This window comes from Carya illinoinensis, chromosome 6 (assembly GCF_018687715.1).
Source record: "Carya illinoinensis cultivar Pawnee chromosome 6, C.illinoinensisPawnee_v1, whole genome shotgun sequence".
Classification (NCBI taxonomy): domain Eukaryota; kingdom Viridiplantae; phylum Streptophyta; class Magnoliopsida; order Fagales; family Juglandaceae; genus Carya; species Carya illinoinensis.
The window spans coordinates 33,808,705-33,825,886 of NC_056757.1; the positions used below are offsets into that span (position 1 = coordinate 33,808,705).

Here is a 17,182-nt window from a genome sequence, read left to right on the forward strand (position 1 = left end):
TGTCCGGCAAGCTCTCTGGGGAAGTTGGGCATGAACCAACCTTGCCGCCTGTTTCATTTGGGCGTGGAGGGACGTCCCTTGTAGCGCCTTCTGCCTCATCCACAGGCAAGGTGCCTATCGTTCCCCTGTGGCCACCGGGGGGCAAAACAATGGCTACCTCTGCAGGGGCAACAATAGTAGAAGGGGGCGAGCAGGCTCCCATTGAAGTGATTGAGTCAAGATTGAGTGCCACAATCACTCTGGCGCTTAACTCGAACTGACTCGTCCGCCCGCCAACACAGGAAACTCAAAGGCAGGGGCAGATGTGTGTCCCAACACGGCTTGGGGGGAGGAATCCAAGTCGGCTAAACTCTCCATGTCCCTCAGGCTCCGAGAATGTAGCGGCGGCAATGAGGGCCTAGTGGTACTAGGCGGGTTAAAGCCCTGGCTGTGGCCCTCCTCCGAAGATACTGCAAGGACCTCCGGTTGGACTGATAGGGAATCAGCAGCAGCCAGCTGCAGATACCCAAAAGAAGGTGTGCCTTCCTGCAGCACCAAGTCTTGGGCGCCCCTTGAGGGAGCCAAAATCTCCTGTAGAGCAAAAGAAGGCAGAGAGGGACATCTAGAGCAAGTTTTCTTTGGCGACTGCCCACTTCATTTTTCTTCTTAGTCCTCTTCTCTCTCTTTTCGGCGGCCACCTCATTTTCTCCATCGTTTTTCTTTTTGCTCATTTTTTCCCTCTTCTCGGCAGCCTCTTCCTCCTTTTCCTCTTCCAAACGCTTCTTCCGTTTAGAGGTTTCAGACCTCACGGTTTTATCAATGGACTTCGGTAGGGGAGGAGGAATGGTGTCTGTAATTATGAAGTCGCGTCCTTGGACAAAAGACCGGTTGGGGGACTTCAAGAACCGATCAATGTGGGTGGCGGTCAGCAAGTTGTCAGTCCAGAGTGCCTCTAGATTAGCTTTGACCCAAGAATCAATTGTCGCGATTCGATCCAATTCACGACGCGACAAGGTCGGCATCTTATGCCATAATTCTTTCTCATCGGGAAGAGGGCACCAAATCGTTCTAATTGAAAAATTACGGTAAACTTCTTCCGTGCTGGGGTATTCCCAATTTTAGCCAAAGACACAGAAGAACCTAATGGTCCACGCCTTGGCGTTGGAGTAGCGAGTCTCGTACTGGGCCAGTGTCTGCCCATCATCTTTTCTACGGAAGTCGATGACATTGCCCTTGGAAGCTTCCCTCAGGCTATAGAAATACAAAAACTCCAGGGCGATCATATTAGGGTAAGGATCCCCGAGAGGCTCCAAAGCCGTGTGAAACACTATAAAAGCGCAGAGGTACATCCTCAATGCGAAATGGTGCATTTGAAAGGGAGTGAGGTTGAGGAGATCCAAAAGGTCGCGAAGAGGGTGACAGAAATGGAGCCTCAACCTGTGCTACAAGTGAGAAACAGTGATAGCCACTCTAGGGGCAAAGCCCTCGCTATCACAAACTCCATACTTAAGAAGGCCTAAAACGACAGAATCAGGAATACAATAGTCCTCCCAAATCGTGGGAAGATTCTTCTCTCGGAGACATGAACGCCACATGTATCTAACAACGACTGTGCCCTCAGGGATTGCAAAGGGGCTTTTAGAAATCTCACCTTCAACATAGGAAGCTATTGGAAAAAGATAGCAAGAAAAGAGCAAGAAGAGGCAGAAAAGTGTAACAGGGAAAAGGGTGAAGAGGCAGAGAATGTAACAAGAGAAGGAATGAGAGACAGGGAAAATAATGAAATTTTGAAGGGTAGTGAAATGCGAAAGGCCAAACGAAAGGAAAAAATAACTACATAAGAAGACCAACTGGCACAAATAAACAGTCTATCTTCGCTACTACAATAGCGAGAAATGATATCAAATCCACTGTTCTTCATAGCCAAATCTTTATGGGGGCAGGAAAGGACATAAAATGTCCAGAGGGTGTAACGGGCCAGAAAGAGAAAAAGGCCGTAGGTTGTTTGGTCACATGACCATGTCTACATAATTTCCAAGTACCCAAGCCCATGTAGTCGCATCTATCACTTTCACAAGCGATAAGATTGGTCGAAATTAAATTCCATCCACCAGGAGGCAAATAGAATTGGCGGAGTAACTGGAGAGACCATTCCAACCAGGGAGCCTTGCAGCATATAAAAAGGACCCATAATACATTAAACACCAAGAAGCCCAGAGTTTGGGCCTAGCATGAGCCCAAAAGCCACGAAAGGATGGATAAAAAGAATTCAAAAAGAGACATACATGGCGCCACCTTTAAACGAAAAGATGAAAACAGCAAGAAGTAATAGGATTATTCAAAATCCTAAGTTTTGATCTGTGTTGATAAATTTTGGATGAGATATGTACAGCGAACGAACCTATATATACAGGTAATTTTTAAGGTTTAAAGGAGAATAATCTCTCTGAACTGACTTAAGCAGCGGAATGTTTGTAGGAGGAGTCCCCCTCGAGTTTCATAGAATAAGAACGGCTGAACTGTGGGAGATTGGAAATGAGATACGTCCCGAACAACATTGTTAAAATATATAAAGAATACATAAAAATTACTATACATAAAATCTTTATATATGAAATTACTTCATTTTATAAGTTTACATTTATCTAATTTTCGGTTTCTACAGTGCTTCTCTTTCAAATAACACTCTGGCCACGGGCTCACAAACAAGAAGGAAATCAATGTGTCCAAACTTGACAGAGTTTGAACTCTGAACCCAATCAATGTATTCAGACAATTTTATCCAAGAGGCGGTATGGATTTTTCTTGGGCTTAATGCCGTATAGGCGGCATGAGATTCCACACTTTCTTAGCCAGCCCATAATGAAAAACTCTGCACTATTACAGACACTCATATCTCACACTTTTTTTTTTTTTTTAAATTTCTATATTCAGTCATTTTTCACATATTTTATTAATATGATTAAGTATATATTAAAAAAATATTAACATAATCAATTACATCAATAAAATGCATAAAAAAATAGACAAAAATAATTATATATATCTGAACTCTTTTTTTTATTTTGACATTGTTGAATAGTGATTCTTTCGATAAATGTTAATTTTGATCATATATTTTATTATCTCGAGTCTTATTTATTAATGTAACTTATTTCAAATGGTTGTTTTTATATAAAAAATAATAATAATAATAATTTAGTGAACTGGTTTATCTATCTGAAATTCAATCAATAAACTGTAAATTTTGTTTATAATTAATTATTATTGCAAGTAGCAACTTCTCAAAAAACTTTGAGATTTGAAGTTTAAACTAAATCATTTGATGGCCACCACACATTTGGTGCTGCCTGATTGGGACACATATGCCTAATCTCAGGCATCATTAATCCTCCAGCAAGTTTTTCACATAATAATTAGTAATCCCTTTGGCAACGTCCCTTGAAGCCCCACCCCACATCCTACGTTCAAATAAAGAAATTACAGTAGTCCAGCTCCTGGAGAGCTTATGCAGTTGTCTAATCGCTTGTTTTTATGTATTTATATGTCTCCTTTGTCTGTATCGAGCTGTACGGAAGTCTTTGTGTAAAGGGATACAGTAAGACTGTTTGAGATCACAATTATTATCAGATCTTATATTATTTTATTATTATTTATTTATTACTATTGATCAATTATTTTATTATTACTGTACGATCTGAATCTAAAATCTTCGTTAGTGGTTGAAAGTTGAAACTCCCCGTTGAAAATTTAGCATTTTTGTTACTGTTAATGGGCCCATGAGAATGAAAACATATGACTTTTGATGCTATTTTAATTGGTCAGTCATGGCTCAATTTACATACGTTATCTCCTCACGTTGGGCTGGGCCCTCCGGTCGGTGATGTGTTTTTTTCCTTGTTTTTTTTAAGGGGGCAGGTTATGTATAAATAAAATTTTCTTTTTATTTGTATTAATTTTCAGTTTTTTTTTTCTTGTTATTTTTAAAAGATACAACTCTTCATTTTAAATTTTGTAGTTTCTGATGGCAGATATTAATGTGTTATATTTTGAATGAAATTTTAAAATTATGGTGAGAGCTAAAACAATAAAATTACAAATTAAGAACAAGTTATATATCTTATTGGATTGCTGTTTGGTTGGAAAGAGTTGTTAATTTAGACGGCAAACTGCTCATAGACATGATGCAGAAATTCATGTAAAAAGAACCAACGGGAAATCTGTTGTCGACAGTAAATAGATGAGAACACCAACAGGAGACAGAAAAGACCCTCCGGCGCAGTTTTACCAACGACGGTGACATCCCAACTGAAATGGGACGCACTGGGCCACCCTCATTCGTGCGCTTCTCGTTCTACAAACCTGCCTTGCCTTCCACCTATTTTTACGTTTTGTTTTTTCACAAGTTCCATGGGGTTGTATCTGTGCAAAGAAAAAAAGAGTTTAATCTTTCTCGGATAATCATGAAAATTCACGAATATTGGCATTATGATTGCAGAAAAGTCTTGGGTGTCAGGTTGGCATGATATGAATATGCTGACTTGAACTGAGAGACGTGACAAGCGTTAATTATTAAAGACTAATTTATTTACGTTTGGAATCTTTGGATAAAAACAGGACTTGTAGATTATACGAACGGAGTAATTTCGTGCAGCAAACAAAAATAAATTTTTTTTTTAACACAGGGATAGGGGTATCAATCGAATTTCTTAACAATAGAGGGAGTAGAACTACAAACTACATAGTAAGAATCAATGGCCGCTGAGAAACAAGTCGTATACCGTGTACGCCCCAACTTAGCGACAAAGATAATTTTATTGGAGGGTCTTAGAATACGAAGGGCCAAGGCATTCATTTGAAAATCTTGGCAGGTTCGAGAGAAGTATATAAATAGCCAACGTCAGTCATTATGCTACGTTTTCGCCCTTTCTGCGACTGTTGAGAATTCGGTCAGAGAAGAGTCGAGAGGAAACACCGAGAGAGCGAGAAAGAGAGAGATGGGGAGGACCCGGTGCTTTCTGGACATAAGCATAGGAGGAGAGCTGGAAGGGAGAATGGTAGTGGAGCTTTACAACGATGTGGTGCCCAAAACTGCCGAGAACTTTAGGGCCCTCTGCACTGGCGAGAAGGGCATTGGTAACAATACCGGTGTTCCCCTCCATTACAAGGTCCTCTCTTTCATCGCCTGGAAGTATATGTATTTAACTAGATGGGTCTAGGTTGGTATTTGTGTTTTAGTGATGAAAAAGACTGTGCTGTTCTTAATCGTAAAGTCAAGGTTTTTATTTTACAGGTTTGGTGATTGTTTATGAAAATTCACGGGTGTTAATGCCTCTGTTGCTTCTATATACGTACGTGCTTTTGTTTTATGTGGGTATATACGTACTGGGGTTTATTATTATACGTCCTTGTATGAGTACTGGGGGTTTTTCTGGTTCAAGTGTATCTGTGTATGTATGGGGGCTGAGGCTAGCTTTCTTGCTTGGTTACGCAATGACAGTGGTGTCCTTGGCGATATTGAGAATCATGCTGGGTATTCTTTTTCCTTTTTTCTGTTCTGTTTTGCTGGTACCTGCTTTCTCATCGATTTCGAGGTTATCAATGTCCGTACATCTTTGCGTTCTTTAGTAATAAAAGGGATCTCAGTTTTTCTTTTGGGTGTAGCAAAGGCAAAAGATCTCGACGCCCTTGATATTTGATAAAATCGTTACTCTTTTTTGTAATTAGCAATTTTTTTGAAATTTGAAAATCACACTTTTAAGTTTTCGTTGGGGAAAAAAAAGGTTCTTGAAGTACTATATTTGAAAATCTATTCAAGTTTGCTGTGATTCAAAAGATAGAAACAATATTCCTTGCGTTATCTTGTACTCTGGAATTAATGACTTGAGTTTAAGGCTGGTTGGCGACAGCCTTTCGGAAAGTCCACATATGTGCTTGTGATGCTTGTCATTTGCATAACTTAAAGATTGAATAGATTAGACTGGGAGATTTTTTGTTTTAATTACCCGAGGTGCACTTGCGGAAAACTCATTGTCAAGAGCCTGTGCACCCCTTTGAGATTAGTCAAAATGTTATTCTCGGACACCTGATGCCAATCAATAAAAAAAAAAAAAAGATTGACTAGATGGGTACGATGGTGGTAGATACTTACCTTTTCCTGGTTAAGAAGTTCGAGCTTGGTGATGCCTATCTTAATTTCTTACCAATGAATATTGACAATCGTCATTTCAGGGAAGCCGTTTTCATCGTGTTATCAAAAGCTGTATGGTACAAGGTGGAGATATCTCTGCTGGTGATGGTACTGGAGGAGAATCTATCTATGGTTTGAAATTTGAAGACGAGAATCTTGAATTAAAGCATGAAAGGAAAGGAATGTTATCTATGGCTAATACTGGCCCTAATACAAATGGGTCTCAGTTTTTCATCACGACAACTCGAACTTCTCATCTAGATGGAAAACATGTTGTGTTTGGAAAGGTAATAAAAGGGATGGGAGTAGTGAGATCAATTGAGCATGTTACGACTGATGGCGACCGTCCTATTGCTGAAGTTCTAATTGTGAACTGTGGAGAGATTCCTGAAGGGGCAGATGATGGAATGGCTAATTTTTTCAAAGATGGTGATACTTATCCTGATTGGCCAGCTGACCTTGATGAGAGTCCTAACGATATCTCCTGGTGGATGAATGCTGTTGATTCTGTAAAGTCTTTTGGAAATGAACATTACAAGGTAAAGATTGTAATGGTTGCATTCAACGTTACTCTTTTATTTTATAAAATGTACTTCAGAGTCTTTGGTGGAAATATAAATCCTCAGTGGGAAGGAAATTTGGTAAACCAGTTATTGTTTGCTCTGTTTCATGACTTCATTTTCTTTTCTTTTCTTTTTGGGTTAAATGTATCTCCTGCATTTCCAATGTACTAATAATTTCTGTGTACAGAAACAAGACGTTAAGATGGCTCTTAGAAAGTATCGGAAGGCTTTACGCTATCTAGATATCTGTTGGGAGAAAGAAGGGATTGATGAAGGTGAGCCATCACTTCTCTCATGTAGTTTATTTCTGCACTTACGATGATCTGAAAATGTTAGCAAATCCCCAATTTTAGTCTGATCTTATGCTTTATTTTTGTGGCTGCAGAGAAGAGTTCATGTTTGAGGAAGATGAAGTCACAAATTTTCACTAACAGCTCCGTAAGTCACTGTTTGGTTTTTAGTACTGGTAATTGAACTTTCAATTCCTTTTGAGGTTTTTCTCTTTTACTTGTAAAAAAAAATGAGCTGTTTATTTGGCCTACCTAAAAAAAAAAGAGCTGTGGGAACAATTCTTCAAATAAATATATCTATAATTGTAAAGTTAAAGTGAGCTGGTTTTGTACACAAACACCTGATTAGTTGTACATAGGAAATGAAATCATGGGCAAGGACAAGCTTCTGCTTTTTCCTCTCTTCCATATGTTATTAAGGATGAAGATCAGTAACTGTACAATGTTGGTATCAATCGCTTGTTTGTAGCAGCATGTACCTAAAGTTGCTTTAAAGAGAGACATTGTGTCAGAAATCACCTATTAATGTGATTTTGAGTTTTGGGTGGATCAGCATTACACCTGCCTTTGATTGATTGCATGTGTTTCATAATATTAAAGTGTGGCATATGTCTCTTACACATCTAAATTATAAGTATGCATTCAACTGTTCACTGTCACTTAAATTTTATTCTAGGTATATATGCGTCCATTCAATTTAGGTAATGTATGAGTTGTCTGGCTTATACCATTCTCAAATATTTACCTTTTTATCATTCTATTTCCAGTGCTGTTTTCGTATATTTGACAGTTGCGGTTTGTTGCTTTAGGCTTGTAAGTTGAAATTTGGGGATCTGAAAGGAGCATTGTTAGACACAGAATTTGCAATGCGTGATGGAGACAACAATGTGAAAGCCTTGTTCCGCCAGGGTCAGGTTGGTACTTTCTTCAATAAGGATATCTAGCACTGAAAGGATGGGGACATAAAATATCTGGTGAAGAAGTCTGCCTAGATGCTTTTATATGCTTTCATCTGTCTCTTTTTGTATTTCTGCATTTGAAAGTATTCTCTGTAATTTTCCAAGTAAAATCATATATGTCTATAACCAGATAAAATGTCTAAGAAAGTGCGTCATTTTGAAGTAGAGGTGTTTAATTTCAGATGGTATCTGTGCTTGGCTGGCCTTAATTTTGATTGGCTTCCCCAAGTATTGTCCTACTTACTTTTTGTAGCCTCCATTCCTGAAGCTGGATGGTGTTTCTTTGCAAATATATTGCTTTATTTTTTTGGTGATTCTAGTAATGATGGTCTCCTCATTCATCAGGCATACATGGCCCTTAATGACGTTGATGCTGCTGTGGAAAGCTTCAAAAAGGCATTAGATTTGGAGCCAAATGATGGTCAGTGACACTTCAGCCTTCGTTATGATATTTTCTTTTTGGCCAGAAATCAATCTTAATGCTGGATGATTAGTACTGTTAGAAGTTTTACTTGTATGTGTATTGATCATAAACTTTATATTGATAATGAACTTCAAATTTACACTGTTATGGGATTGAAAGTTGGTCCGTGTTTTATTTGAATACTTGAAGAGTCTTTGAGCCTGACCATAATATAATACGTCAGGTTTTCACTCAATTTAAAAGCTTAAACCTAAACTATACCTTATCAACACTTACAGTCAAGAAATTTTTCTAATATGGGATGTAGCCTTTTTATGCTAACACGTATGATCTACATAATCATAAATTTAGGATGAATAAATGATATAATTACATATGTTTTCTACTAAGCGTACTTGGTTGATTGTTTTTGTTTTCAGGTGGAATAAAGAGAGAGTTATTTGCTGCTAAGAAGAAGGTTGGTACATCAAGGCAGATTGTAGCTTTAGATTGGGAATAAATTTTTAAGGTGGACTCGGTTTTGAATTTTGCAGATTGCAGACAGACGTAATCAGGAGAGAAAGGCCTACAGCAAGATGTTCCAATAGGCTTTCGACCGGTATGCTTAGAATGCCTTTAAAATGTGTCTTTTACTTGATATTACCCAGACTATTTGCTGCAGTCGAATGGAGATGCTTCAGTTTTTAGTCCTTTTTACTTTGAGCTGGCTCTTTCATCTGTGCTGCTTGCATGTCTTTGTATTTCTCTTCCTAATGAATTGAATCCTTTACCTTTCAGGTTATGCCAAGAAACTGTGGAAAACAACCGGATCTCTCACACCAAAATACAATTATACAAAATTGAAGATTGAACCGATTCATAGACTTTTCATAGGAATGTGGCCTTTAATCTAGAACTGGCTGACGCTGATGAATTGTCTCCTCGGTGTACATTTAATCTAAAAAATTTTGTTTACATAATCCTGCGGACATCCATCAAGTTTACAATTTAGACATGAAAATCAAACTAGATTACCTAACTTTGATCAGACACAGATAATTTACGTTGGCCGTGGTATCTGTGTCCCACCTCTGTTTTTTTGGGGGGTTGATTTTCTCACGAGTCATGCTAGTTCTTTGATGTTGCCCTCGAGATATCTACTTTCCTGCCCATGATCCTCGCCTCAATCTTCACGCTGAAGTGTTTTGGTTGGATTACTTGGTCGAAAAATATATTCAAAATTCTTGCAGGAACTTAGTGACTCAAGATAAATATAAGAAGTGGGTATACACGACATCAAATAATTAATAAATATTATATATGTACTTCTACGCGAGAGTTCGAATAAGAAGATAAACAGGTTAGGTCCCGTTTGGATGTTAAAAGATAAAAAAATTAATCCAAATAAGTTTAATTTCAAGTTGAGTCTAATATACAATTGTTCAATTATTAAATCATTAAATATTACTCAACTCAAAACTTATTTATATATGGAATTTATAATTTTTTTCAATTTTTCATAAATATATCAAAATTTATCTTAACATTTAAAAATATATAAACTTATAATAAGTGAGTATCATAAAATTTATTCAACCATTTTAACTCATTACTATTCATAAAAAACTTTATCCATTTCAATTCAACTCAATATATAAGCGGGATAACTCAGTTCAACATCTAAAATTATCTTAATATCTAAAAGATTTGCTAATTCAGTTTCTCCTCAACCTAAAAGAAAGAATAATTTTGATTTAATTGAAGCTCAATAGTGAAAAATTGTTATTATTTTGATTTAATTGAAGTTCAATAATGAAAAACTGTTATTCATGACTGAAGTAATCATCATCTTTATTTATTTATTTAAAAATTATCTATGAATCTATGATGTATTATGAATATTCAAAATTATAATTAAAATAACGATGATGATGATATTCTTAAAACGAAAAAATGAAATTTATAAAATTAAAATTTATGAAAAATAAAGAAAAGGAACGTTGAAAGGGGTAAAACGAGTTGAGAAATATTTTTGCAGTCGGCAGATGCAGTTGGCGTGCAGTCGATTGTAAAAAAATAAATTAATATGTAATCTACATGAAAAAAAAATTATTTTTATAACTTTTTTTTATTTATGTAAGTCTCCCTGAATATAAATAATTTTTTTTATAATTTTTTTTTATTTATTTTATACAATTAACTGTACGCCGATTACATTTGCCGACTATATGCAGCAAAGCCCGAGTTTTGCCAACCGCCACTTCCAAATGGCTCTCTCGGTCTCTCCTGTGTGTTTCTCCTCATGTGTGACCGTGTCTGATAAACCCTAGCTAGCATTTTCCAATTCCCAAAATGCTTCTCCTTAATCCCCAAATTCACCGTCGTCCACTCTCTTCTCTCTGCTCTTCCTCCGACGCTCTCCTAGCCGACAAAGCGGTCACGTACCTCAAACGCCACACCCTCCAGCTCAACTCCCTCGCTTCTCATTTTACCCCTGAAGCGGCCTCCTTTTTACTCTTCAAGACCCAGTTTGACCAGACCCTAACCCTAAAGTTCTTGAACTGGGCCAAATCGCATCGCTTCTTCACCTTTCAATGCAAGTGCCTCTCCCTTCACATCCTCACCCGGTTCAAGCTGTACAAGACCGCCCAGACCCTAGCCGAGGACGTGGCCGTCAATACTGTTGACAACACTGGCAATTTGGTCTTCAACTGCATCAAAGACTCGTACCATTCCTTCAACTCCAGCTCCGCAGTCTTCGATTTGGTAGTAAAGTCCTATTCGCACTTGAATTTGATTGATAAGGCTTTGAACATTGTCAATTTAGCGAAATCTCACGGCTTTATGCCTGGTGTGTTGTCGTACAATTCCATTCTTGATGCGATAATAAGGTCAAAAGGGTCGGTTAAGCTTGCTAATGAAGTTTTTGGGGAAATGATTAGGATTGGGGTCTCGCCAAATGTGTATACCTATAATGTTTTGATTAGGGGTTTTTGCGGGGCGAGGAATTTGGAAATGGGTTTGAGTTTTTTCAGTGAAATGGAGAGGAATGGATGTTTGCCCAATGTTGTTACCTATAATACATTGATCGATGCGTATTGTAAATCGGGGAAGATTGATGCGGCGTTCAGTTTTCTGAGGTCGATGGCATTGAAGGGTCTGGAGCCAAATTTGATTTCGTATAATGTGGTTATCAATGGGCTGTGTCGAGAGGGGAGGATGAAGGAGACCAGTCAGGTTCTGCAGGAGATGAGCAGAAAGGGTTTTGTTTGTGATGAAGTGACGTATAATACGCTCGTGAATGGGTATTGTAAGTTGGGCAATTTTCACCAAGCACTTGTTTTGCATGCGGAGATGGTTATGAATGGATTGTCTCCTAATGTTGTTACTTATACAGCGTTAATTAATAGCATGTGTAAGGCTAAGAATTTAAATCGGGCGATGGAGTTTTTTGATCAGATGCGTGTTCGTGGACTTAGACCAAATGAGAGGACATATACGACATTGATCGATGGGTTCTCGCAAAGAGGATTCTTGAGTGAAGCGTACAGGGTTCTGAATGAAATGACTGAGAGAGGATTCTCACCTTCCATTGTGACATACAATGCCCTAATTAATGGGCACTGCATTTTGGGGAAGATGGAAGAGGCCCAAGGAGTGATAAGAGAGATGATAGACAAAGGGTTAGCTCCAGATGTGGTAAGTTATAGTACAATTATATCAGGATTTTGCCGTAATGGGGAGGTAGAAAAGGCATTTGAAACGAAGGTGGAGATGGTTGCGAAGTGCCTTCGACCTGATGCCATTACCTACTCAACACTTATTCATGGTCTCTGCCAGCAAAGAAAACTGATAAAAGCCTGCGATCTATATCAAGAGATGTTGAATATAGGTCTGCGCCCTGATGAATTTACTTATACGACTCTGATAAATGCCTATTGTGTTGAAGGGGACCTAAATAAGGCACTTAATTTGCACAGCGAGATGATAGAAAAGGGCTTTCTACCTGATGCTGTGACTTACAGCGTGCTTATTAATGGACTTAACAAACAGGCTCGGACAAGGGAAGCAAAAAGGATTATGCTCAAGTTGTTCTACGATGAGTCCATCCCAAATAATGTCACATACAATACTCTGATAGAAAACTGTAGTAACATTGAATTTAAAAGTGTGGTAGCTCTTGTCAAGGGATTTTGTATGAAGGGTTTGATGAATGAAGCAGATGAAGTTTTTCAGTCAATGCTTCAGAGAAATCACAAGCCTGACGAAGCAGCTTATAATGTTATCATCCATGGGCATTGTAGAGGTGGAAATGTTCAGAAGGCATATAGTCTGTACAAGGACATGTTGAATTCCGGTTTTGTTCCTCATACTGTGACTATCATTGCTCTAGTTAAAGCGCTTTTCATTGGAGGGATGAATGAGGAGTTGAGTGAGGTCATAGGGAACGTATTGAGAAGTTGTAGGCTCACTGACGCTGAACTTGCGAAAGTACTTGTTGAAATTAACCAAAAAGAAGGGAACATGGATGCAGTATTCAATGTGCTCACCGAGATGGCTAAGGATGGCCTTCTTCCGAATAGTGGCAGAACCAGTTATGCTGGGTGATAAAATGCTTGATTGGATATCTGAATATGTTTTCCATGTAGATGATGGACCACACTTTTTCAAGTTAAGTAGACAACATGATAAAAGCAGGCTGCAGCGCACAGGTTCCTAACTTCAAGTTTAATTCTTCAAACGAGATAGCAAGAGCTACGTGAAGGGAACGTTATCTCTTTCATCTCATTCTTCCTTGGTATTCTCAATTCTGCCAGTTTTGCTTAGAGTGCCATTCACATGACTGGAGGAGTATGATTCGGGTGGTGAAAGTGACGTTAATGGAGATTACTAGAAGATTGCAGCAGTTCAGAAAAATGGAAGCCCAAGATTTACGAGTGCTGCAGGATTTAAGTTGCCCCATTGTGCTAGTACGTTTGAAAGTGCCAAGGTTGATTAAGTGGACGGCACCGGATATAGGTATGTTTAAGCTAAATGTGGATGGTGGATCTTGTGGTAATCCGGGGATATTAGGTGGTGGAGGTGTTATTCGGGATTCACAGGGGAGAGTCTTGGCTGGATTTGCTCATTTTTATGGCCAAGCAACAAACACAATTGCAGAATGTCGTGCTTTATTGGATGGATTATGGCTGTGTCATGCTCTTGGGTTGACGGATTTTTTGGTGGAGTCTGATTCTACTGTAGTTGTGGGATGGTTGGCTTCGGGTATTTGTAAATATTGATATTTATGGGATTTTTGGGAGGAAATAAATATTCTTGTCAGATTGCTCCAGCCTCGGTTTCAATACAATCTCAGAGAAGCAAATATGGTTGCGATTTTCTGGCTAAAGCAGAGCCTAAGCAGGGGCAAAAGGAAGGATTGAAGATTTTATGGGGGAAAATTATGTGCACGGCAAACTTAGGGGTTTAGTTCGCCTGGATAAATTTGGCATTCTTTATATTCGTCATTGATGTAATTTTTTCACGGTTGTTCCTCCTGTGAGGGTATTTATAATAAGAGGGACCTCACTTTTATTTTATTTAAAATAAAAAAATATGACTAATTTATGACTGCACTTCCATTTTCCTGACAGCTACCGACACCTAAAAGTAAGTGATCATATGGACTTGCTTAAGCAATACAGTACAAAACTTTATGTGGGGCTAACTGGCTTTAGCGAAATTTGTTTTTTGCTCCTACCTAGTGATTATCTCAGTATGTATTCGATTCCTGGTGCTTGGATGCGTGTATTCTATTCTTTGAACCATGCTATTTGTGTTGGTCACTCGGTTTGTATCTACTTATTTCCTCTTCTATATTTGATCTTCTAATTCCTCTATTCTTAGAAACTGACCTCTTGGAGCCGTAATCTATTCCTGTTGGTTTTATTTTATGATGTATTTGGTGGAAATAGAATGTAGATACAAAGAAGAATGATCCTTGGAGTAGGAGGAGCAATCCTTGGTACAAATTGCACTTCACCAGAAGGACCAAAATGGTCAATTCTTATCTACAAGATGGCCGATAGAGTTCTAGAATGGATGACCTCCCCAAAAGTCCTATTACACCCCTCATGAAAAAAATAAAAGTCTCCAGCAATGGGGGCACACCTCAAGTATCATGACCTCGGCAAAACTGTTCCTTTTTTTTGTTTCCTAGCTATTTATCTTTTTTTATTTCCTCTCCCTCTTTGCTGCTTGTATAATTATCCTTTTTTGTTTTCTCATCGGTTTGTTGATTATGTCTGATGCAAAACTAATAATCTTTGGAGGTATCGCTGTTCAGCAATTCACACGTCTTCATCGTTCTACTTGAGTTGGAGATTGACTTTACTAGTCGGATTGATAATCGGGTAGCTTATTTGAGACTCGAGAACTGTCTTCCTGTTTCTTTGGTGTAGGTAGTCAACTGACTCCTGAAATATCGTTCTTGCTCATCTCATAGGGTCTCAGAAGATGCCAAAAGAGATATTATCAGGTGTTCTGCAAGCTCTGCATGCGGAAGCCAAAACCGAAGTTCTCTAATTCATAATATCCTTCCTCACTTGCTCTACTTTGGAAGCTGTTGTATTGTAAGTAGATAGGATGACATATAGGGCTACCCAAAGAGCTGTTCTTGTGCCCATTAACTTTCATACGAGGAACAGATAGAGAGCAGGGGAACGAGTTTAAGAGGCGTCACACTACTGATATATGAGTTATGGTGTATTACATCTCGAAATGGAAAATGATTAACTTATAATTTTGTATTAAAGAAAGGGTAGTCTTGTAAAATTGAATTTTATTTTTAATGTAGTGATATGCTTTTATTAGTTGATTTTGAAATAAGTTCTAAAGAGCCGTAAATATATCCTTACTATTTTTTATTGGCAAGATAAACATTATATATTTATATATATATATATATATTCTTTTTTTTTTAAAATGAGATAATGGGGAGTATAACCCAAAAATACCTCAAAACAAAAAAACACAAAGCAATAAATAAAAGAAAAATAAAATGGGAAATTACTTCATTATCTCTAAATAAATACTTGCGCCGAATCCGTACTCTCCATATTGATTAAAGAAAAGAAAAAAAAAAAGAAAACCCAATTATTGATATTTAAAATCAGATTAGTTATTGTAAGGAAATTTTAACTTTTGAAGCATCATGTTAAGATGAGACAAATATTTGGACCTTCCATACATGCATCCATCATCCCGTGGGCACGAGGTTTAATTGCAGGCTGCCATGGCCCATGGCTCGGGGAAATTGCTCGCGTGCATCTTGCGGTTCAATTGACTTTATGTGGTCAAGAATCTCGGCCGAGCCTCGCATTTAAACCTGAGAATGACGTCTATGGTCTCCCGGCCTGCGGTTGACCGCGTGGTCCACGACCACAGGGCAATTTATTACGGAAGAAAATCCACTAACATATATTTTTATCTAATATTTCTTTAGTCGTCTCGCAGTCGGAACGAGTAATATCCAGACAAAAACTTGCCAACCCATTGGACAAGAGACGGAGATGCTCTTGATTGCAATTTCCATGAAGCTAAGCTTGAAGGCTATAAAAACCAATTACAATTGCCTACCCATCGGACAAGAGATTGAGAGAGATGCTTATGTCTTCACCGCCTTTTTCTCTGTGTTGTTTTTTGTATGACCACTTTTGACTTGTCTTATTACTTTCGAAATCATGTCCTTTGTTCCAAATACTTTACTCTCAAGCACATCAATCCATTATTATCCGAAGAATTAAGAAAGCCTCCAAAGAAAGCAGTCAAAGGCCTGCATTCCAAGCTAATCAAGGAAATTGAGTAGAAATGATTGGGTAAACTTGTTGGTAAAGTATAAGTTATAGTGCAGTGGCTTTCTTTTTCAAGCACCAAGGTGGCATGGTTCCTACTTTTTTTGTTGATAAAAATTGAAGATCACCCTGTCTCTTATGAAAAAAAAAATGAGTGGGTCAAACGGGAGGGAGAATCCATAAATGGTGCATGCAGTATGTGGGATCAATCAAACATCATTGGCTTCTAATTCTATTAAACTAGACATGCACTCATGAAGAACTACCCTCATTAATTATCACCAAAAACCACGCAAGACTACTTCGTAATAGCATGTCACTATAGCATCATGCATCATGATCATCATTTTCGACATGATCATTATCATCTATCGTCATAAATGAGAAACTATTTTGTGTTGGTTCGAGTTTAATGGTTAAAAATCATCATCGTCATGGCCATAGTTAGATCATGCATGCATGGTTATCTTCTTCTCATACATGGTTTACCTTTCCCCTCTTAACAAATAACAAACTCCCAAGAGTAAAGGGGAAAGGTGCTGCCTAAGAAGAAATAATTACCAGTTTCACGTGGGTCTCCTCTATCATGGACGTGTGCAGTCTTCCCCTTTGCATAAAGCTAGTTTTCCATGCATGCATGGCTTCTCGATCGTCCCTCCCTTGTTCCCTACACAATATTAACCCATGAGATAATGTATTTTTCTGCTTCTTTATTAATGTTATTTATTTATTTTTGGTAATTATAACCCCATTTTTGGAATTCAGACCTTCATCAAGGTAATTTATTTTAGCTTTTGAATGGATTTATAGCCAGTAAATACCAAGATAATCATTAATAAATAATTTAACTTTTTTAAATTTTAAAACAATAATAATATTAAAAAATAATATTATAATAATATTTTATTTAACTTTTAACTTTTATCTACAATCATCTGTTATTACTGTCCAAACTATGCCCAAAAT

The 17,182-nt window shown here is 37.8% G+C and overlaps 2 protein-coding genes across 2 annotated transcripts; both read left to right on the plus strand.

The window, feature by feature from the left end:
- Nucleotides 1-4,721: 4,721 nt before the first annotated feature.
- Nucleotides 4,722-9,423, plus strand: LOC122313214 (peptidyl-prolyl cis-trans isomerase CYP40-like). The gene is made up of 9 exons (XM_043128006.1): nucleotides 4,722-5,147; nucleotides 6,211-6,708; nucleotides 6,920-7,007; nucleotides 7,118-7,170; nucleotides 7,832-7,936; nucleotides 8,327-8,402; nucleotides 8,825-8,862; nucleotides 8,939-9,003; nucleotides 9,183-9,423. Exons 1-8 carry the CDS (start codon nucleotides 4,977-4,979, stop codon nucleotides 8,990-8,992), a joined length of 1,083 nt encoding a protein of 360 aa, XP_042983940.1. The 5' UTR covers nucleotides 4,722-4,976; the 3' UTR covers nucleotides 8,993-9,003; nucleotides 9,183-9,423.
- A 1,199-nt stretch (nucleotides 9,424-10,622) lies between these two features.
- On the plus strand, nucleotides 10,623-13,970 carry LOC122313216 (pentatricopeptide repeat-containing protein At5g39710). The gene has a single exon (XM_043128007.1). It carries the CDS (start codon nucleotides 10,737-10,739, stop codon nucleotides 12,990-12,992), a length of 2,256 nt encoding a protein of 751 aa, XP_042983941.1. The 5' UTR covers nucleotides 10,623-10,736; the 3' UTR covers nucleotides 12,993-13,970.
- Nucleotides 13,971-17,182: the final 3,212 nt, after the last annotated feature.

Coding starts and splice junctions, on each gene's coding strand:
- LOC122313214 (XM_043128006.1), top strand. CDS start 4,977: ATGGGGAGGACCCGGTGCTTTCTGGACATAAGCATAGGAGGAGAGCTG. Junction 7,171..7,831: donor AAATTTTCACTAACAGCTCC/GTAAGTCACTGT, acceptor TTGTTGCTTTAG/GCTTGTAAGTTGAAATTTGG. Junction 8,863..8,938: donor TATTTGCTGCTAAGAAGAAG/GTTGGTACATCA, acceptor TGAATTTTGCAG/ATTGCAGACAGACGTAATCA.
- LOC122313216 (XM_043128007.1), top strand. CDS start 10,737: ATGCTTCTCCTTAATCCCCAAATTCACCGTCGTCCACTCTCTTCTCTC.